This window comes from Natrix helvetica (genome assembly GCF_964273705.1).
Source record: "Natrix helvetica genome assembly, chromosome: Z".
NCBI lineage: Eukaryota > Metazoa > Chordata > Lepidosauria > Squamata > Natricidae > Natrix > Natrix helvetica.
In genome coordinates, this window is record NC_138554.1 from 18,725,077 (window position 1) to 18,747,271 (window position 22,195).

At 46.1% G+C, this 22,195-nt stretch overlaps 1 protein-coding gene across 1 annotated transcript; it reads right to left on the minus strand.

Annotated features, from left to right (window-relative positions):
• Window positions 1-591: 591 nt before the first annotated feature.
• LOC309402039 (uncharacterized protein) lies at window positions 592-16,011 on the minus strand. The gene is made up of 2 exons (XM_081971529.1): window positions 15,943-16,011; window positions 592-4,477 (listed from the first exon to the last, which is right to left on the minus strand). Exon 2 carries the CDS (start codon window positions 4,402-4,404, stop codon window positions 1,213-1,215), a length of 3,192 nt encoding a protein of 1,063 aa, XP_081827655.1. The 5' UTR covers window positions 4,405-4,477; window positions 15,943-16,011; the 3' UTR covers window positions 592-1,212.
• Window positions 16,012-22,195: the final 6,184 nt, after the last annotated feature.

The window sequence follows — 22,195 nt, forward strand, 5'->3', positions numbered from 1 at the left end:
ACAAACCCGATCAATACAGAATGCAAAATTGCCAATGACAGGAAGTCACCATTTGGCGAGAAAGGGCAATTTTCATTTGATCAAAAGATCTCTCTTCATGATTTTCAAGAAATCTGTTTGCAGTGGGGTAGGTTTTTCTGAGAAGCACTAAAATATGCCAGAGAAAGAAATGGATTCGGGGGGGGGGGGGGGAGAACCTTCACTTTCTTTTTCTATCAATTTTTTTCACACCCAGGGTTTTCATGGACTTCAATTCGCAGGATTCAATTCTGGGAGTTGAAACCCACACATCTTAAAGTTGCCAAATTGGAAAAAAAACACTGCTCTAAACTGATCATGAATTCCAGTTCAAGTCATTTCCACTTCCCTTCATCCATTACAGATGACAGAAATTTGAGTTCACATCATTCTTGAGTTTTTTGCCTGTTGGGAAGAAGGGAGGGAGGAAGGAAGATAGGAAGAAAAAGATAGGAAGGAAGGAAGGAAGGAAGGAAGGAAGGAAGGAAGGAAGGAAGGAAGGAAGGAAGGAAGGAAGAAGATAGGAAGGAAGGAGGGAAAGGGAGGGAGGGAGGGAAGGAGGAAGGAAGGAAGAAGATAGGAAGGAAGGAGGGAAAGGGAGGGAAGGAAGAAGGAAGGAAGGAAGGAAGGAAGGAGGGAAGGAAGGAAGAAGATAGGAAGGAAGGAGGGAAAGGGAGGGAAGGAAGGGAAGGGAGGGAGGGAAGAAAGATAGGAAGGAAGGGAGGAAGGAAGGAGGGAGAGAGGGAGAAAAGGAAAGGGGGAGGGGGAGGAAATGGAAGGGCAAAGAAAAGGGAAGGGGAAGGGGAAAGGGAAGGGGGAAATAAAGGGGAAAGGAGGAAGGAAAGGAAAGGAAATTTGCTTTGTTTTATGGATAGAGAAGTATTATAAGGGTTTCTCATCTTGCACATCTGCCAAACAACACATTCTCTTTCAGTTCTCTTTTATCTCTACATCCCATCCATAGAGTAATGTCCGTCTCTTATCTCCATCAGAAGCAACCTTCCCCAACCTGGTGCTCTCTGGGACTATGATTCCCATAATTCCTAGCCGACAACTCTCCTCTGATTGGCAGACTTCAAAAACCACAATTGCATCGAAGGGCCCCACAGCTCAATAGGCCTGTGCGCCAGGAGGGAAAGCATGAACACGGCCACCGCTACAAGTCATACTGACATGACCTGCAATTCCAGGGCATCAAGACTTCTCCACCGTGTGGTTCTGGAGATGGTGCAGCAGAAGTGAACTGTTTCTGGAAATCTTCCTGGGCTCAGAACGCACAAAATATCTGCCTTTATCTGGTCGTATGTGATGCTGGGTCAACAGACCACCAGAGTGGGGAGATTTACCCAAGTCAAGATTGAAATAGGACTCTGAGGTCTCCAAGGCATCAGCCAAGGTCTGCTTTCCATCAGTTCCATGGTCTTTGGGCCGTAGCAACATGCTCCTTTCAGACATATGGTTCCCTCTCTGCAGAAGGATGGCTGAGAACCCTGTGAAGTTCTCCCCAACTTCTGGGCTCCCCCTGTCTTTGCTACAATTCTCTTTTGGGGATGATGATGGGTCATGGGCCCCTCTGTGTTTCTCCACCCTGTGGTCCATCTGGTGCTGGATCAGAGCCCACCTTTCCGGGAAGCCCTGTCCACATTCAGGGCACTTCAGCAAACGTTCTTTTGTGTGGCCGATCTGGTGATGAGACAAGCCGGACGCAGCGGCAAAACTCTGCTCGCACTCGTGACACTTGTAGGGCTTGGTGCTCGACTGCTGGATGAGGGCAGTCATTACTGTGGATACTGGAGAAGACTTGTCTAGGATGCTAGTCTTTGGAGAGATCCGAGCACGGATAGAGGCTTCTTTGAAAGAAGAAACATCTAAGGGACTCTTGACTCTACTGTCATCCTGTGGATGCAAGCAGGACTCATCTTCTTGTAAGGAAGGAGATGAATGGCTCTGTGGAAGCCCACCAGAGGGTCCCACGGGGATTCTCTGAGGTTTATTGTTGGAAGTGTTGTCATCCGTGATGGTTCCTTGGTGGGTAGAAAGACCTGAGGAGCAACAGAACAGCTGACCATCCAGTGGTTTTCCCTGATTGAAGCTAGAGAAAGCACTTTCACTGGAAGTCTCTTCTCCTGCGAAGACTTCTTGAGGGTCAGTGAGAGCTGTATCAGAAGGCTCCTGGGTCCGATTCTTCTGATGTACAGCAATGTCTAACTCAGGACTGGAGGCTTCTTTGGGTTGAAGACGTTCATGAGCTTTGTCCCCCAGCTGTCTCTCCTGGTGGAGCGTAAGGGCTGAGGTATCCACTACAGGCTGACCACACTCCAGACACTGATCCAGATTCCCACACTTCTGTTCCCTCTGGTGGCAAGTCAGGGCCAACACTTCTCCAAAATCTTGTTTGCATTCAGAACATTGGTACAATTTTTCCTGCCTGAAATTGACCTCATCGTGCCCGTGTTCAGAGGAGACAAGAGCTCGCCTATGACTCTGCTGATGACTCCCTAGGATTGAGACATCCTTGCAGCTTTTCCCACATTCAAGACGGACCCAAGCTCCCTGGCCTTCCTCTGGCTCCATGAGGTCTCTCTCCGTGACCTTCGAATTGATGCATGGCAGGACCTTGGGGGGTTCTTGGACCAACGAGCGCTTCATATTTTCCTTGCCCTTCCTACTTCTCTCATGCTGCCCCTCTCTTTTGTGGTCAATCAGTTTCACCCTACACGGCCTACCAATGGGCAGCGAATGGGTTTCTTCATGCTCAACCAGAGCCACACTATCCCTGCACACCTGTCCACATGTGCCACATATCCAAGATTCATGATCCTCCTGATGGCAAGCCAAGGTTCCGGCATCATCAAAGCTCCTCCCACACTCTGTGCAGATATAAGAAGTGTGGCTCTCCTCATGCTGTGCTAACGTTTCAGCATCTTGGAAGCTCTGCTCACAAATATTACAAAGGTGAACAGCATGGCGGCTCTGAAGCTGCTCCACTCCTCCAGCATCTTTGCTGTCCAGACGGCACATGGCACATGTTACGCTGCTGTTCTCCGAATGTTCCTGCATGGGGGCATCATCCTCAGGGCTGCTGCCATACAGGTCCTCTACAGAGGAAACACTTCTGTCTGGTTCTTTGGCCTTTCTTTTCTCCTTGCACTTCCCATTCTCTTCCTGCTGGTGGTGCTGCAGTTCCTCCTCCAGGCCAAAGCGCTGCCCGCAACCATGGCAGACGTGGGGCCGTTCCTCCATGTGGATGCGCTGGTGAGTGATGAGGTTGGAACTTTGGGAGAAACGCCGTCCGCATTCTTCGCAATGGTACGGCCGTTCACCAGTGTGCGTTCGGCGGTGCTGGGTGAGGTGCGAACTTCGGACAAAGGCCTTCCCGCAGTCCAAACACGCGTACGGCTTCTCACCCGTGTGGATGCGCTGGTGGCGGATGAGGGTGGAGCTCATGCCAAAGCACTTGCCGCAATCAGCACATCGGTACGGTTTCTCGCCCCGGTGGATACGAGCGTGCAAAGTAAGGTTGGAGGCTAAGGAGAAACTCTGACCACATTCCCGGCAAGCGTACGGGCGGCTTTCGCTGTGGCACCGCCGGTGGCGCTCTAGTGCGGAGCTGAGTCCAAAAGTCTTGCCACAGTCTGCACAGCGATAGGGCTCCACCCCCATGTGAAGCCGCTGGTGCTTGACCAGGGTGGCACCATGGCCAAAGCGTTTGCCACATTCCTGGCACTGGTAGGGCTTCTCCCCCGAGTGGGTCCGCTGGTGCTGGATGAGCTCCGAGCTCTGGATAAAGGTCTTGCCACAGTCATTGCAACGGAAGGGTTTCTCTCCAGCGTGGATCTTACGATGTTTTACCAAGTTGGCGCTCTGTGTGAATCCTTTCCCGCACTCTTCACACTTGAAAGGGCGTTCGCCGGTGTGTGTGATCTGGTGTTGAATGAGATCGGAAGAGCGGTAGAAGCTTTTGGGGCACTCAGGACAACGGTAGGGCTTCTCGCCGGTGTGGCTACGTTGGTGCTTGATGAGGTTGGTGCTCTGCGAGAAGGCCTTGCCGCACTCCCGGCACACATATGGCTTCTCCCCAGTGTGGGTGCGCTGATGCTGGGCCAGGTTGGAGCTCCAAGAAAAGGCCTTGCCACAGTCCTGGCAGACGTAAGGCTTTTCGCCCGTGTGAGTCCGCCGGTGCTGAACCAGGTGGGAGCTCTGAGTAAAGGACTTTCCGCAGTCCGTGCAGGTGTTGGGACGCTCGCCTGTGTGGATACGTCGGTGGCGCACTAGCTTGGACCACTGGCTGAATGCCTTCCCACATTCGCTGCAGGGGTAAGGGCGCTCTCCCTTCCCTCGGGACACAGGGACTACATCGACTGCAGGCACGTCGTCCTGTTCCATGTGGCTGCTGGGCTCAATGCTCAGGACAATCTCCCCTTCCTCTTCATTCAGGGGCAATGCTATAATCCACAGCCTGGGGAAATGTAAAGACAGGACCAGATAAAAATTAGAAAAACAGCAATCTCAGCAAATTTAAGTTTTCCACATCCAACTGTGTGTCATCCAGAAGACCAAGCTGATGCGGCTCTCCCACTAATAGGATATCAGGGTGAGGACATTCTGGAGCAGAAGTTTCTGCCTTGAACAGTCAGGATCAGCAGTATCTGCTAAAAGCCATAATGATAGCAGAACAATGACTGGTACCATGTGTCATTCCACAAAGGACATAGATTTTCAACTGTGTCATGATAAAGCTAGTACATAAGGTGCGTCCTTTGCAAGATGACATCGTGACTCATGTCATAATTTGCTCAAGTAATCTAGATTCCCAAGTATTGGGTGTTGGTCCTTCTAGACCAGGGGTCCTCAAACTATGGCGAATGGGCTGAATACAACCCGCCAAACGCAATAATCCAACCCGCGCAGGACCTCGAGGCTGCCCACATCTCCCCACCAACCCTCTGGCCCCCACCCACCTTCTGGGGACCAAGGAGCAGAGGTGGTATTCTACTTGTTTGGACCGGATCACCTGAACCGGTAGCAGAAATCGCAGATGGCTCTGTGGCATCCTATTTAGGCCATTTTTTTTTGCCTAAAGCACATGCGTGGAAATGTGAGTGCACGCTCACATTTGCGAACCGCTACAGAAGGTAAATGTATGCTATCCCTGCCGAGGAGGCCAAAAACGGGATGCATGGAGGCCTCAGGGGGCCAAAAGCGAGCCTGCTTTTGGGCAGCAGAGTGGTTCTGGAGGCCTCCAGAAGGTGGGTGGGGGCCGGCAGGTAGATGGGGCAATGTGGGTGAGGCCTCATGGTCCTGTGTGGGCTGGATTAACAGAGTTAATCCAACCCACAAGGGATTAACTCTTAATGAAATCCCTCACACACACCTCAAGGCAGCCATATCCCTTCAACCTGCTTCCCATCCCCAGGAGCATAACAAATTAAAGTTTAATTTGGGTGTATTGTTTAATGGACTGCTACAGTGGCCACGCCCACCAAATCACATGGCCACCTAGCCATGCCCACCCAGTCAATCCAGCCCCGCTAAGTGTCTGAGGGACCATGAATTGTCCCCCTGTTTAAAAAGTTTGATGACTCCTGTTCTAGACTGTGGATGGCTCAGGAATTCTGGGAGTTGAAGTCCACATGTCATAAAAGTCATAAAAGTCCATAAATCATAAAGGGGTCATAGTTCTAAGACCAATAGAATGATTCTTCTGAATTAGTGTTTCACAACCTTGGCAACTTGAAAAGATGTGGACTTCAACTCCCAGAATTCCCCAGGCAGATGTGAGAGTTGAACCTCACATTATCTTCATGTCACCCAATTTGAGAAATATTGGTCTGAACACTTATAAGGCAGGGTAGGAGAAAGGCAGAGACAGTTGGTATCCAAACCTTTCCTTCAGTACCCGTAAGATTCCCTGTCCTCTCTCCTGCATTTTTTAAAATACTATTTTAATTTTTAGAAAACAAAACATGAAACTGGCATGCTGCCAGATAAATCACCAGGCTCGACCATCAGTTTCATTTACAGAAATGCTCCATTAGAGGATAGAAAATATTCAGGATTACTCCAACTTTTGGTAAATGGAAACCTTATGCCTTACAGTGATGACCAAGGCGGCCATTTTATGAACAAATAAAACTTCCACAACAACCGTTGTCTTTCAGTAGCCACCAGTTAAAATTCCAAACGTGCTCTGACTCCCCAAAGTTTCCTCTGTATTGTGTTATTGTGTTAAAGAAGGTGCCAGGTTTGACGATATTAAGGCTTGTGGACTTCAACTCCCAGAATTCTTCAGCCAACATAGCTGGCTGGCTGGAGAATTCTGGGAGTTGAAATCCACAAGTTTTAATGTTGCCAAAGTTGACAGCCCTGTGTCAAAATGACTCCTAACTAGACATTTGAAACCCAATTGTGTTTTGATCCACTGTTCTTGAAGGACCAGGCTTCCAAGGCCAAATAAAACACTCAACTCAGCAATTGTGTCTCATTCTGATTGGCTGCAGCTGCTCTCTCATCTCAGATTTAGGTGGAACCTCTTCCAGCTTCATTCTAAGACAGATATAGATAAATAGATATAGCTATAACTATATAGATAGATAGAGATATATCTATCTACTGTATTTTTCAGAGTGTAAGACACACCTTTCCCCCCCCTAAAAGACGTGGAAATATTGATGCATTTTATACAATGAATACAGCCATTTTTGGCCTCCTGAAGCCCCACCCCCACATCCCATTTTTTGCAAAAATCAGGCTGTTTTTCGCAAAAACAGAGATTTTTGCCTTCCCCCAGACCCCAGAAGCACTCTGCAGGCTTCAGCAGGGCTGGGGCAAGGCAAAAATGCACACGTTTTTGTGAAAAATGGGCCATTTTCTGCAAAAATGGGAGCATTTTTGCCTTCTCCCCCAGCCCTACTGAAACCTACAGAGTGCTCCTGGGGACCGGGGAGAACAAAACCTTTTTATTCCTACTTACCTCTTCAAAATCCTGTTGCGTCTTATACACCAGTGCATCTTATAGTACCTAAAATGGTGTTTGTTTCTATCTATCTATCTATCTATCATCTATCTATCTATCATCTATCTATCTATCTATCTATCTATCTATCTATCTATCTATCTATCTATCATCTATCTATCATCTATCTATCCACCCATCCCACCAAGTCTCTTTCTTTCTCACCTGCATAGGGGATTCTTAAGGATTCCTCTGTTTCCAAACTTCTAGGATCAGTCAAGTCTACCTTCTGGGATCCTGTGCAAGAAGCAATTTCTAGAGGAACTGGAAATACACAAGCAAAATGGTAAACTTGAAGCTTAACGAAAAGACTGACCAATACTCTTAACAGTTGGTCAGGGCTTTTATGTATTCCCTGTGAAGGGACAAATGACTGAGGCGAATGATCACTGAAACCGAACTGCTTTAATAACACAACTATTAGAACAAAACAGAGCCTGTCGGTTTGACAGCTATTTATACAGGCGGCTGTCAAACCAGCAACCAATTAGAACACGACCTTTTCCCGCCAGAACCTTCCTTTAATTTCAACCAATGGCAATCATCCTCAACCATGATTGACACTGAAGATACAACACCACTTTCCCCCCAGAATGTGCACACGTAGTCTGAGAGAAAGGCTGGTCGTCGCCTGCTTCGTTGAGAGAGTCGAAGGGGTTGGCCCGGGGTCTGCGAAGTAAGTGTTGGATTCGCTTCCCGTTCTTCGCGATGACAGCCCGCAGGACTCCCTGGAGACTGTACCCCTGCCTGGTAACGCTGTTTGCCAGGTGGGTTGGCCATCAAGATGTCGTCTGGTGGGAACGGCCAGCATGTGAGGTTTGGTGGGGCGTTCGGCCAGCAGATGGCGCTATATGTTTCTACCGACCGAGACAACTGGCAAAGGTTGCATTGCCGTACCCATGCTAGGATTGCATTGTCCATTTTAGGCCACCACAGGGCACTCCGGGCCAAGGCTTTCATGTGTACAATGCCCGGATGCCCCTCGTGCAGCCGTTCTAACATTTGGGAGCGTAGTGTCTCTGGAATGACAACATGATCACCCCAGAGGAGACAGCCCTTTAGTTCGGAGAGTTCCGTTCGCCTTCGGACGAATGGCAAGAACTCCTCCGCCATCTGACCCGGAGGCCAGCCTCTACGGACCCACTCCAGGACCCTTAGAATTACCTTGTCCTTATGTGAGTGTGCCTCTATATCAAATGCAGTAATAGGCACCTTTAAATCGTCCAGAGCAAGGACCTGACACACCGGAGCTGGGTGCTGCACTGGTATGGGTAATGAGCAGCGACTTAGGGCATCATCATGCCCTAAGTGCTTCCCAGGCCGATACTGCAACTGGTAAGAGTAGGCAGCTAAGAATTTGGACCACCGTAACACCGAGGTGATAAAATTAAAGGTGTCTGGTGGTTACCTGCCAGAATACCCAGAAGGGGTTTATGGTCGGTGACAAGGAGAAAACGGCAGCCATACAAATAGGCGTGGGATCCCTTGATTCCCGCAACAGCCGCAAGCACCTCATCGACCTGGCTGTAATTCCTTTCTGTGGTCGATAAGGTGCGGGAGAAATAGGCAATAGGAGTCTCCTGACCATCCGTCAGCCTGTGGGTGAGAACTGCCCCAACACCATAGGGCGAGGCGTCACATGTTAGAGTCAGGATAGCTGATGACGTCAACAGTGACTTCACAGCGACAAACACTTTGTCCTCTGTATGTCCCCAATGCCATACCATTGATTTATCCAGAAGCCTGTGTAACAGTTTCGCTACAGCGGCTTTGTGCAGCAGGAATACCGCATAAAAGTTAAGCAAGCCTAAAAATGCCTGCAACTCCTGTTTAGAGGTAGGGGTAGGAGCCTTATGAGTAGCCTCTACTTTGGAAGGCGTGGGGTGAATTCCTTTAGCATCAATTAAAAATCCTAAAAATTCTATTGATGGAACTCCCAATAGATACTTTTTTTCAGTCGCAGGCTGGCTTCCCTAAAACGTGTTAAGACGGCCCATATCTTGACAAGATCCGCCAGCATCTTGTTGGTGGCCAGCAGTATGTCGTCAAAATACGGGACCACCCCGTCCAGCCCCTGCAGCAGACGTTCCATTAGTCCCTGAAATAAACCCAGAGCCACGCAGACTCCAAACTGGAGTTTGTGGCATTTGAAGGCCCCCTTATGGGTGACAATAGTCTGAGCCCTGGCTGTAGACTCATCAACAAGTAGCTGTTGATAAGCCTGGGCCATATCTAGTTTAACAAAAATCCATCCTGGTACGGATTGGCCTGCAGCGCTTTATTCAAAGCGGAATGGTAATCAGCGCAGATCCGTATGGAACCATCGGCCTTAACAGGGGTGACTATTAGAGTCTCCCACTGCGAATGATCAACGGGTTCCAGATACCTTGGCTGATTTATTCAATCCCACCTCCACTTTAGCTCTAATAGCGAAAGTCACCCTTCAGGCTTTTAGCTGAATAGGCATAACCGTGGGGTCTAAATTCAATGTAATAGGGGTGCCCTTAGAGTTACCCAATGTCCCCTCAAACACATCAGCAAACTCGTCATACAAATGATCAAAATCATCAGAGACAGTTGCAGCATCTATCCCGGCAACAATTAGCCCCAACGGTTCAAACCAGTCTATGCCCAAAAGGCTAGGCAGCAGATTGGTGATGACAATAAGTGGTAGGTGGCCTTTGAATTCTTGATGCTCCACCAACACCAACAATGTTCCAAGCACCGGAATCGCCTTTCCTTGGTAATCGCGGAGACGGCAGCTGCAATGCGTTGAGTCCTTCGTAACAGCAGGCATCAGTTGTTTAAGTGTTGACCAGGAAACGATAGTTTTAGTGAAACTGGTGTCGATTTCCATTTTGCAAGGTGGCTGTTCTATCTGTACCATAAGAAATTTTGGGGGGGATTTCTGGGAGCGCTCTACCGCCAAGCGCACATCCCAAACGTCTTGGGATGACTCGTCATCCACAACAGTGCAATAGGCTTTTGGCCACCCCGATTACCTGGCCGACTTTCTTCCTGAATAAGCATCGTTAGATTTACCGGAGTTAGGTAACAGAGCTCGGCACACGCTTGCCAAATGCCCTGTTTTTCCGTATCCACATATGCGCAGAGCAGTTAGAAGAGGTGAGCAATGGAAAACAAAGGAATCGACTCGGGAAGCAAAGCAAACGTGGATGCTGAATGGCCCTTCCCTGGCTGGGGAATAAATAGAAGGAAAGGGGAGTGGTTGTAGTAGGAGACAACCGTTTGTATTTCTGAAGATTTTGCTCATTGTGTTTAGCGTCACAAATACTGCGGCAGGCCTCAGCCTAGCGCGGCAGGCCGCAGGCCAAATAAACTTTCTCTGCCCGGGGAGGGCATAGTTTGAGGCCAGAGGGGAGTGGCAGCATGCAGGCAGAGGCCTGGAGCAAGACCCGAGCCGGTTAATGGGGCATCCCTGGCCTCTGACCCAAGGGGAAAGGTGAGCAGGTGGCATGCTTACCTCTGCTGAGCAGAGCAGGCAAGGCGCAGAGGTGAGGCATGGAGATTAGCTGGGCAGTGTGGCAAAAGCAAAATATATAGGGCGGGGATGGGGCGGGTCAGCCAGAAGTGGTACTTGCCGGTTCTCCAAATGACTCAAAATTTCTGCTACCGGTTCGCCCGGACCAGTCCAAACCGGCTGGATACCACCTCTGAAATAGCTCTATGCACATTGACTTAATTTCCTTTACAAAGGGTAGGATATAAATCGTACCAATAAATAGAGAACCTTTTGAAAGACAAATAGAAATCATCCCAAGGATCTTTTTTTTTTTCATTTTTATTTTGTAGATTGAATGATCAGTAGGTCTTAATTATCTATGGAGATTCTCAGTCATCCAGCTTACGGTTGTCCCAACAGTGCTTTTTCAAAAGACAATTGCACTTTCTTTTGTTTTTCTTGGATGAGAAGCGAAATGTCTTCGAGGAAAAGCAAAGAAAGTCCAGTTGCTTTTTGAAAAAGCACCTTTGGGACAGTAGGTCTTAAATTTCCTATAATCACAATCCTGGAACTACCAAATCTGGCTTGCAAAAAAAAAAAAAAATCCAATCACCAACACCCATGAGATATAGAAAACTATGTCTTTGCTGCCCCCAGTGGTAGGATGGATTTTTTCAGGAGAGATATGGTCATCCTAAATCCATGATAGCAAACCTACGGCACGTGTGCGAGAAGTGGCACACAGAGCCATCTCTCTGGGTACGTGAGCTGTCACCCGTTGCTCTTCCGGATTCCAGTGTGCCGGCCAACTAGTCTTCACATGTGCGGGAGCACTAGAAACCAGAAGACTAGCATCCCAGTGTGCATGCACACACCGGGAAAATAATCTTCTGATTTCCTATGCATGCATGCATACTGGCCAGCTGGTCTTCGCATGAGCATGCATGCCAGAAACCAAGTGGCTGGTGCGCATGCACATACCAGAAGCCAAATCATCTTCCCAGCGCGCACATGTGTAACGGGCGGGTGCTCTTTTAGTTTCTGGAAAGCGCACACATGCGCACTCCCGTTACGGCACTTGGTAGCAAAAAGGTTTGCCAACTGTCCTAAACTCTTCTAAACGTTTTTGACAGAAGCCAAAATAGCTGACCTCTGTGCCCCTTGGCCTCCCTTTTTTGCAAGGTAGGTACTTAAATATAATAAACTACTGGAGGTAGATACATGCACAAATCCACAGGAACCCCAGAAAACATCATGCGTCATTTTTCCACGACAGATGGGCGGCCAAATGCTAGTGACATGGGAAGTTTTATCTCCCCGCCATGGTGTAATTCAGCACAGCACTTTATTTCCCATCACAAGAAATATTATAAAATAATTAAAAGGATGTCATTGCAATTAGGGTGACATTAAACAAATCCTTTGGTTTTCCCCAGGTTTCTTCTTCATCATTTTCAGATACTAGTTTTTCACCATGAAGTTATGTTCAGAGTAGCTCAAAGCACAAAAATAATACAGGTAGTCCTCAACTTACAACAGTTCATTTAGTGATGATCAAAAGTTCAAGTGTGAAAAACGATGATTCAAAGGTCAAGTGTGGAAAAACGATTATAAGTCAGTGCTGTTGTAGCACTGACTTATAATCGTTTTTCACATTTGACCGTTAACAGAATCCCCATGGTCATGTGATCAAAATTCAGACCCTTGGCAACTGACTCATATTTATGACGGCTGCAGTGTCCCAGGGTCATGTGATCACTTTTTGCAACCTTCTTACAAAGCCAGTGGGAAAGCTAGGTTCACTTTACAACCATGTTACTAATTTAACAACTGCAGTGATTCACTTAACATCTGTGGTAAGAATAGTCCTAAAATGGAGCAAAATTCACTTAACTGTCTCGCTTAGCAAGATGAATGTTGGATTCAATTGTGGTCGTAATCGAGGACTACCTGTAATATACAAGTCCAATAAAGTCTAGTATTAAATATGACAACATTGGGAACAGGCATTTATTTTTAGGATATGTGCATCTAGCAGAGGTAAAGGTAAAGTAAGAAAGATACCATGTAGGTATCTTAGTCAGCAGTTTGGATGTGGCTTTTCAACTGCCTATTTCCCAGAAATTTGTTTAATTCTGCAGTCTATTCGGGGGGGTTTTCCCCCTAGTGGTCTCCCATCCAGCCCTGCTTAGCTTTTAAAGATGAGCCAAGACACACAGCATTTTCCAACAATTCAGTCTAAGCCAGGAATTTTTGCATATTCCATTCCATCTTTTTTTAGACTTTTTTCATCCCATATTTTTTATAAATAACTCAAAGCAGCGAACATACCTAATATAGGTTGTCCTTGACTTGCGGCCACATTTGAGCCCCAAATTTCTTTTGCTAAGCAAGACAGCTGTTGGGTTTTGCTCCATGTTACAACCTTTCGTGCCACAGTTGTTAAGAGAATCACGGCCCTTCTTAAGTTAGCAATACAATTGCTAAGTGAATCTGGCTTCCCCATTAACTTAGCTTGTGAGAAGGTCGCAAAAGGCGATATGACCCCAGGACACTGCAAGAATCATAAATATGAGCTAATTCCAAGCATTCGAATTTTGATCATGTGACCATGGGGGACGCTGCAACGGTCATAAGTCAGGTTTTTCAAAGCTGTTGTAACTTGGAACAGTCACTAAACAAATGGTTGTAAGTTGAAAGCTACCTATACTCCTTCCTCTGCCCATTTTCTCCATAAAAACCACCCTGTGAGGTAAATTGGGCTAAGAGGAATGATTGGCCCAATGTCACCCAGCTGCTTTTTCATGCCTGAGGCAGGATTAGAACTCAGTGTCTCCTAGTTTCTAGCCTGCTGCCTTAACCACTAAGCCAAACTGGCCTTAAATATATATATATATATAATGGCTGTGTGGATGTATGTTCCAGCATAACTCTGGAATGCCTCAAGCAATTTCAACCAAACTTGGTACAGAGATGATTTACTCTCTGGAAACAAATACTGAGGGGCTAAGATACCATTAACGCCCTGGGGGGGGGGGGAGGTTCTCTTAAGATAAAGCCTGTTGTGCCTTAAAATGGCTTCTACTGTACAGCGCAGCAGCATTGCCATGGTAATGGCTTCATGGTACTCCATAAGGGGGCTCCCTCTGGTAAGGGGGAAAATCCAACATTAGAAATTACATTTCGTCCGGACATTTTCCCCCTATAAATAAATACCCAGGCAACGCCGGGTTATCAACTAGTAATAAATACATCTTCCTTAAATAATCCAATTGCCTCAGCTTAAGCAACTCAAAATAGCAAAAAAAAAAAGTCCTCAGCAAAATAGATGCACAAAGTCATGTCAGTCAACTCTTCAAAGGATAGACAGTTAACAAGATTGTCCTCTTTCTGCTTCTAAGGTTATTCTTAGAAGGGAACTGCTGCAGCCGAGATCTGTTGGAAATTTCCTCTGTAGAAGAGCCAAATCCAGATAAGGCATACCCAATTTTTAAGACTTGAAGTAACTGCTGATAAATTCAGTTAATACCCTTCTTAAGAGTTACAGAAATGGTTCTCAATACTGCCATGAATGAATGAGAGTTAGAAGCAGATTGGAACAATTTTTCAAGTTTGGCAACTTTTAAGATCTGCAACCCAATTCCCAGAATTCCCCACTATGTATGTAAGCAGTTTGACAAGCTGCTGCTAGGGAATTCTGGGAGTTGAAGTCCACACCACTTAAGGTGACTCTTAAGAATTCCCCACTATGTATGCAAACAGTTTGACTGGCTGCTGCTAGGGAATTCTGGGAGTTAAAGTCCACACCTCTTAAAGAGACACTGGTCTGAGGAGACAACAAGGGCAGTTACAGAAAGTTTAATTAAATCCTTAAAGCGGATTTAAAATAACAAGATGCCTGTAATCTTTAGTGGATGAAGAGGGTTCCTTTTATGATGGGGGACGCAAATTATTCAACACACAGCCCCTGTGGAACTTAAAACATGAAGGGTTTGCACTCTTAGGCTCTAGTCTAGCCCCACTTTGCAAGCAGAGGAAACAAAAATGAATCAAGCTGTCACAGGGAAGAACAGCAATCATAAAAAGATTAGAAGAGATATAGGCAAACAGACCAAGAGTCAGCCCTTCCCTGAATTTTGGCTTACTGGACCCCTGAACTCCATGCAGCAGGTCTTAAAGGAAAGGAGTCTTGAGGACAACACGCCCCTCTGGATAGCAGGGCCTCAGATTGAAGATTTCTCAAGCCCTGGTATCCAAATTGGACTTTCTGGAAGGAAAACAGGGTTCTTTCAGCCTCTCCAAACAATCAAGACAGCAAGGTAAATGTCCAAAAAATGCTGGATTTGCACTAATTGCAAGAACTTCACTGATCATTGAGCAAAGAAGGCAGTGCTACTGAAGGCACTGTCCTAAATTTGAAGTCTTAAGGGTTTTCTTTTTTAATTTGCAATTTTTAAATTTTATATTCAAGTAAATGTATAAATTTTAACAGCAAAGAAAAACTCCGGAAAGAAAGAAAGAAGGGGGGAGGGAGAGAAACAAGAATTTTAGGGACCCGACAAGCAAATCCTTACAAATGTTTATAATCCCGAAGAGTTTATAGAATTGTTGGTGTGCAATCCTCATTTCAGTTAAAATTAAAGCAACTTACTTTGCAAACACCAAAAGCCCTCTAAAATTTATAAAACTTCAGAATCCATACAGGAGAGAGAAACAAAATAGCCTTAGACACATACTATCAATTACTATGAAATACAAAATTTTCTTAAGCAGTAGTCAGAAATCTTGCCCCCCAAAAAAAGTGCCAAAAAGAGTTGGTCTTTTAAGTGTCTTCACTCCCCACCCCCACTGGTCCCTGTTCACCAGGAACAAACATCTCACATCTAGGCAACCTCGTAGATTCCAGCAACTTCAGAAGCTGCCCCCAAATTTTCTTCTGTCCGCCTGTTAGGTCATGTCGTCCCGTCCCTTAACTATGTCATGGCACTGAAGTCAAGGGCAAAACCACAGATTATAAATCCCTTCGGCAAGGCACGCAACCGGGGAAGGGAAGAAGGCTCCTTAATCCTTGCTTAAGAAAACCGCTTCCAATCTCCTTCCTGCCAACTTTTCTTACAACGTCGCAACGGAGAAACCAACCTATTGTTTTCTTCGCTTCCTCTGCAACTTAACCAAGGGGAGCTCCGCCCCGACGAGACAGCTTTCTAGGCCAAACCCCCGTTGCAAATGAAAAATCGTGTACCCATTTCGCAGCTCTTGCAAAAAGGCTCTAATCTGACCCTCGCGGCTGCTGTGGCCCAAGGATTTGCACCGCTTTTGCAGAGATGCAACCAGGGGATATTCCCCGCATTTCTTGCAAACTAGCCCTCTCCTCTTTTTCTTCCTCTCCCCGCCGACCAGCCCTCCCCAAAAGCACCGCTCGATGCAGGCACCGATCTCCGCTCACCAGCAAGCAGGCTCAGGGTGACTGGGAGGGAGCGAAGGAAGTGCTTTTGGCAGCGCAGCTCCCCTCTTCCGCCGCTGCCGACTGCGGGTGGGAAGGAGCCCTTCTCTATGGTGTTTAACCATTTCCCCTTAAAGAGGCAGTGGACGGGGCTGCAGGACGCGACGCTCCGAGCACCACCGAAACCGGATTGGGGGGATGGGGGGGGGGGGTCGCCAGGCTCCTGGGGCGGCTGTGCGCGACTCACCGCTCGGGCTGCCTCGAATGCACGGATCGTAAATCATTAAGGGGTGATGCATAAGGAATAATGGTGTATTATACGTACGGTCTGACCTAAGCATAATACACAAAATTGTCTGCTACAACGTGCTACCTGTCAATGACCACTTCAGCTTCAACCGCAATAATACACGGGCAAACCATAGATACAAACTCAAGGTAAACCACTCCAACTCGATTGCAGAAAATACGACTTCAGCAACAGATGCCTGGAATGCACTACCTGACTGTCGTTACATCCTCAAACCCCCATAACTTTAACCTTAGACTGTCTACTGTTGACCTCATCCCATTCCCAAGAGGTCCGTAAAGGGGGCGTGCATAAGTGCACCAGCGTACTTAACGTCTCTGCCCTACTGTCCCCGTTTATTTGTACCCGTTTTCTGTGTTCTTGTTCATGTTTATTCTTATTCCTGCTATCTTGTACATGAGTGACAAACTAACTAACTAAAAATAAATAAATAATGCATGGAAACTGATCATGGGGAGATTCATGCTAGAAATAAATTTCCTGGCTGTGAGAACTATCCATCAAACGAGCAGCTTGCCTTTGTGGGAGCTTCATCACTGGAAGGTTTCAAGAAGACTAGACTGCCACCTGTCAGAAATGGTGTAGTTGGGTCTCCTGCTTGGGCAAGGGGTTGGACTAGATGGCTTACAAGGTCCCTTCCAACTCTTTTAAAGGGAGCGAACGCGTTCGCAAATTGGTTGCAAGCATTGTGGGAAGAGGCATGGCAATGCCAACAGGGAGAAACTGATCCGGGAGTAAGGCTTTGCAGATGGAAGCTTTGAGATCTCTTTTGAGATCTTTTTGTCATTCCTATCCAAATCCAAATGGAATTTGGAAACTCTGCCTGTCTCTATTCTATGCTTCCACAGGTAGTACGTTATCACTGACCTTGGCAGTTATCAACACAAGCTAAGCAAAGTCAGATCAAGTTATTATCTGGATGGAACGTCACCAGGAGATCCTGGGACTGTACCGTATGAGCTGTTCTCTGAAACGCCCAAGCTATTTTCCAAAGCACCTGAAGGCAGGATAAGAAGCAATGGATGGAAGCTAGTGAAGGAGAGGAGCAACCTAGAAAATTCCTGACAGAACAATTAATAAGTGGAACAATTTGCCTCCAGAAGTTGTGAATGCTCCAACACTGGAAGTTTTAAAGAAGATATTCAGACCATTTGTCTGAAATGATATAGGGCTTCCTGCCTGAGCAGGGGGTTGGACTAGAAGACCTCTAAGGCAGAGGTAAAATTCAGCAGGTTCTGACAGGTTCTGGAAAACCGGTAGCAAAAATTTGAATAGTTCAGAGAACCGGCAAATACCACCTCTGGCAGTCCCTACGGTGGAGTGGGAATGGAGATTTTGCAGTATCCTTCCCCTGCCATGCCCACAGAACCAGTAGTAAATTAAAAAAAAAACTGAACTTCCCCACTGCTCCAAGGTCCTTCTATTCCATTCCATTCCATATTCCATCCTACTTTAGAGTGGTGGAATTCTGGGAGTGGAAGTCCACACAGTTGCCAAACTTTAAAAACTTTGTGCTAGACCACATAAATCTCCGAGTCAAATTTGATTCCTCCTAACTCTCTGTATATGTACTTGTAGTTTTCCACAAATGTCATTTGCTCTAATTTTCTTTAGAATATTTATTTTCTTATTCGGTAGTGTATGGATCTGGAATTTCCAGTTGCTGTCCAATAAAGCATAAACCAGATCTTATTTATAAAAACATTTGAAGGAACAGAATCAACAGCTGCAAAAAGAGGAGGAAAAGGTGAAGAGACAGTGGGGGAAGAATAAAATATCAGCAAATAAGCAAGCTTACAATAATCATAAAATTGGAAGGTTGGAGTTGTCATTGTTTTGTGGAATCATACTTACCATGTTGACATGTGCGATTGTTATTTAGCAGAAGCATAAAGGATCTTGGGCCCATATTTTTGCAAGTGTTTGGTATATAAATTGACTAATAAATATGACTTCTGGATATCATCGTAGTTCTGCTCTGTGATTATAAGGTTACAACTTGCGTAGGCCTTTGTGGTTGGTTATAGAGCCATATTTAACTGGATGTGCCATTTTTGTCCATCAGTCGTGTCCTTCTCAATGCCCTAAGATAGGCAGATGTTTCTTAATAATATTAATGGAGCTATTGCAGGATCTAAACTGTTCCAAGTAAAAAAATACCTTTTGCAACTGACTATTCTTGTTGTTTTACAGTTGCCTAACTATCGGAAGCAATTTATATAGACCAGACTTTTTGAAGCAGATCAATGCCACCAGTCTGGAAAAAGATATCACTGTTGGATTTCTGGCTATTATCACATATGTCAGAGATGGAGAAGCAGAGATGCTTTCCTGGAGAGAGGATCTGCTGAACCTCCCTTGTTTGACTGGGTTCATGCACCAAGCTGAGCCATAATTTAACTGCAGTTTGTTGGAAGAAACAATCACATCAAACTAAACCATATTTAAACCTAAAGGCTGGGATTAGCCTTTCAGCCTGCTCCTCCTATAGTTTACCCATGGGCAAAACCTATTTTTATCATTTGATCAACGTGATATAACATCACTTACATGTTTCCATTTTGAGTGTTAAAAACTGCTGTACTTTAAATATCCTCAGGCTCTGTGTGTGTGTGTGTGTGTGTGTAGAAACTAATTTGTAATTACAAAATCACACCTATAAGCACACTCTCCAAGAGCATTTAATTATATTTTTACTTGATAAGCAGTTTGCTTTACACCAGTGCCAAGGATTTCCAAGCCCCAATGTTTTGCGAAAATACCTGCTTGACTCCACCCCTAACGTTTTCCTAAATGCAATGATTCGCTTAACAAATGTGGCAAGAAAAGCCGTAAAATGGAGCAAACCCACATATCAAATTTCTCACTTAACAACATAAATTTTGGGCTCAGTTGTGGTTGTAAGTTGAGGACTTCCTGTATCGCCCTGAGTATCATCACTAGATGGGACCTCTGCTTGACGTCCTTCCAACAGCCATTGCCAATAGGAGTTGGTGGAGAGGGCTGTGATGTCACCCTGCTTTAGTTGATTTCCTGATGTAGCACCAAGTGTACCCTCCTGATAAAACAATGCCTACCATCCAGGTGCTGAAACAGATGCTCACTTGCACAGGTCTGAGATGGCAAAATAGGTGAACCAACCCCAAAGATTTTGAAATGGAGCTACCATGAAAGACCATGGCAGAGCCATTAGGCATAACTGAATCCAAAGGTTTTGCAAGAACTAGGATGGTGCAGTGGTTAGAGTGCAGTACTACTTCAGGCTACTTCTGCTGCCTGCCGGTTCAAATCTCACAACGCTCAAGCTGGATTCAGCCTTCCATCCTCCCAAAGTGGGTAAAATGAGGACCCAAATTATTGGGGACAATATGCTGACTCTGAACCGCTTAGAGAGGTCTGTGAAGCACTGTAATGCAGTATATAAGTCTAAGTGCTATTGATATTGTAAGCTTTCTGGTTAGAGGCTGTGACTGCTCACTGCGTCGTGAATTGTGTCACACAATTCATCCATTTATGTTATAGGTCAGCCTTAGCCCTCCTGCTTCTTCCAGAAAAGTCATGGAAGTGAACCCAAATTTTTATTTTTTTATTTTTCTTGTATATTATTAACTAGCCCAGAAACATCATTGTTCCAAAAATACAAAAAGTCAATTCTTCTCCATTTGGCTAAAACTGGAGATAATTTACAGTACATAAAGCCCAGTCTGAGAGTACTTGGGGCCTTTTCATTAATGACCTATGGCTCCACTAATACAGAAAGCAAGCTGGAGAGAAACAGTATGCAATACAGAAATATTACTGTAATATAGTCCTCCAGTATTTTTTTAGAGTTCTCAAAAAGTCTTCATTTGCATAAAGACCAGGCAGTGGCTGGGGAAGGGTGGCACTTCATAGACAAATGACCCCTTTTCATCCACTTTCCTATGCACATTTAAAAAAAAAAAAACCTGCAATTTTCCCAACCATTGAGAGAACAGTAACAGTAATAGCATGGTTATACAATCTGTGCAAACAGGAAAGAAAAGGACCTCCCTCAATATGCATTCTGCATTAGGGCCCCTGACATGGGAAGTATTATGTGGCACTTATCCCTGTTCATATCACTTATTCTAGCAGTCTCCAAGCTTTTCAACTTGGAGGACCAGAGAGGTAGCAGCAACGTGGAAAGGGCTGGCTTCGTGTATGTGCGCTCATCGCTTTCACAAATGCAACTTCGTGTATGCACACATGCACTCGCCCACCACTTCTGTAGCCCGGTACCAAATGGGCTGCAGCCCAGCACTGGGTCACAGACCGAGGATTGTGGACCCGTGACTTATTCAATCTGCAAAAACCTACACAATCAGTAGAGGGCAACAAGGAGATATAGAAAACCCTTGCTTCCACCTAGTGGTTATGTGGATGTCCCAGTCTAGTTATGAAATGTTGACCTCACATCCGTGTAAAGCTTAGTCTATATTTATTCAATACTGGGTGTCTGAAAAGCCTATGTATGGTGTTATGAATATTCTAACTGAATGCATCCGTGGCCTAAAGGATCTTGGCTCTTTTCTCCATTTTATAGGACTGTCAACCAAGCTCTAGACTCTAGAGGTAACTTATGACAATCTTCAACTTCCTCCAATTCTGATGGAAGAAAATAACCGTAAAATAAGTGATGGAAATCACCTGGGTATTACAGGTTGTCTAATCAGGATTCTCCCACTTTCATCTAATCGTGAAGCAAAGCATGAACCAAAAACAAAATCAAATAAGATCTGGGACCACTGCCTGTTCCTTGAATATCTGAGGATGAACCTGAATAAATCTTTGGACTAGAAAACTATATACAGATTATTACAAGTGGGGGGCATCTAGATTTTTAAGCTATCTGTCTCCTTTTTCCATCCTGCCGCTACTGAAGCAATGCTTTCTCAAATCTAAAGATAAATATTTTCACGGCAGCAATTTTTAAAAATTTGCCATCAACCCACAAATCAAAATCAGCGTGGGTCAACCTAGACCAGGGGTCGGCAACCCACAGCTCCAGAGCCACATTTAGCTTTTATCCCTCTGCTGAGGCTCCCTCCTTTCATCCCTCTGCTGCAAAGAGAACGGCGAGGGCCGATTCTCCAGCGCCTTATCCCTTGCTGGGACTTGTGAGCGCCTCTTCTGGCCCTTGTTGGTGCTGGGCGCACCTTGGTCGCTTGGGGAAACAAGCAACCTGCTCTCCACCCTGAGACACTGGCCCGACCCTGCCACAGCTGCTACTGTTGCCACCTCCATGACCTGCCCGCTGCTCTTGCAGTGTAAGAGTGAAATTTAGTGCATTTCACAATGGGGGAGATGGGTCCCCTTTTCCTCCTGCAGCCCATTATGACCCGAAGCCACAATGAAACCCTGCCCCACTTGCCCCTGGCAACAGCAGCGGCTCGGGTTGAGCCAGTCTCTCAGGGCAGAGAGCAGGTCGCACATTTCGAGCAACCGAGGCGCGTCCAGCACCAGCAAAGGTCAGAAGCAGCCACCCACCGTTTCCTGCTGCAATTTGTCGAGCAGCTAGAGACCCAGCTAGAGATGAGGTGCCGGAGAGTCAGAATCAGAGAGACAGAGGGGGGACGGGACAAAGAGAGCGGCAGAGACAGAGATAGACAGAGATACAGAAAGAGACAGAGAGAGAGAGAGACAAGAGACAGAGAGAATGATAGAGACATAGACAAACAGACAGAGACACACACACAGACAGAGTGAGAGAGAGAGAAGAGACAGACAGAAAAAGAGTGACAGAGATAGAGTGAGTGACAGACAGAGATAAGAGACTGAGAGAGAGACTGAGACAGTCACACAAAGAGACAGAGACACACACAGAAGAGACAAGAGACACAGAGAGACAGTGACAGAGAGCGGCAGATACAGAGGCAGAGAGCCAGATATGCAGAGACAGACAGACACTCACACAGAGAGACATAC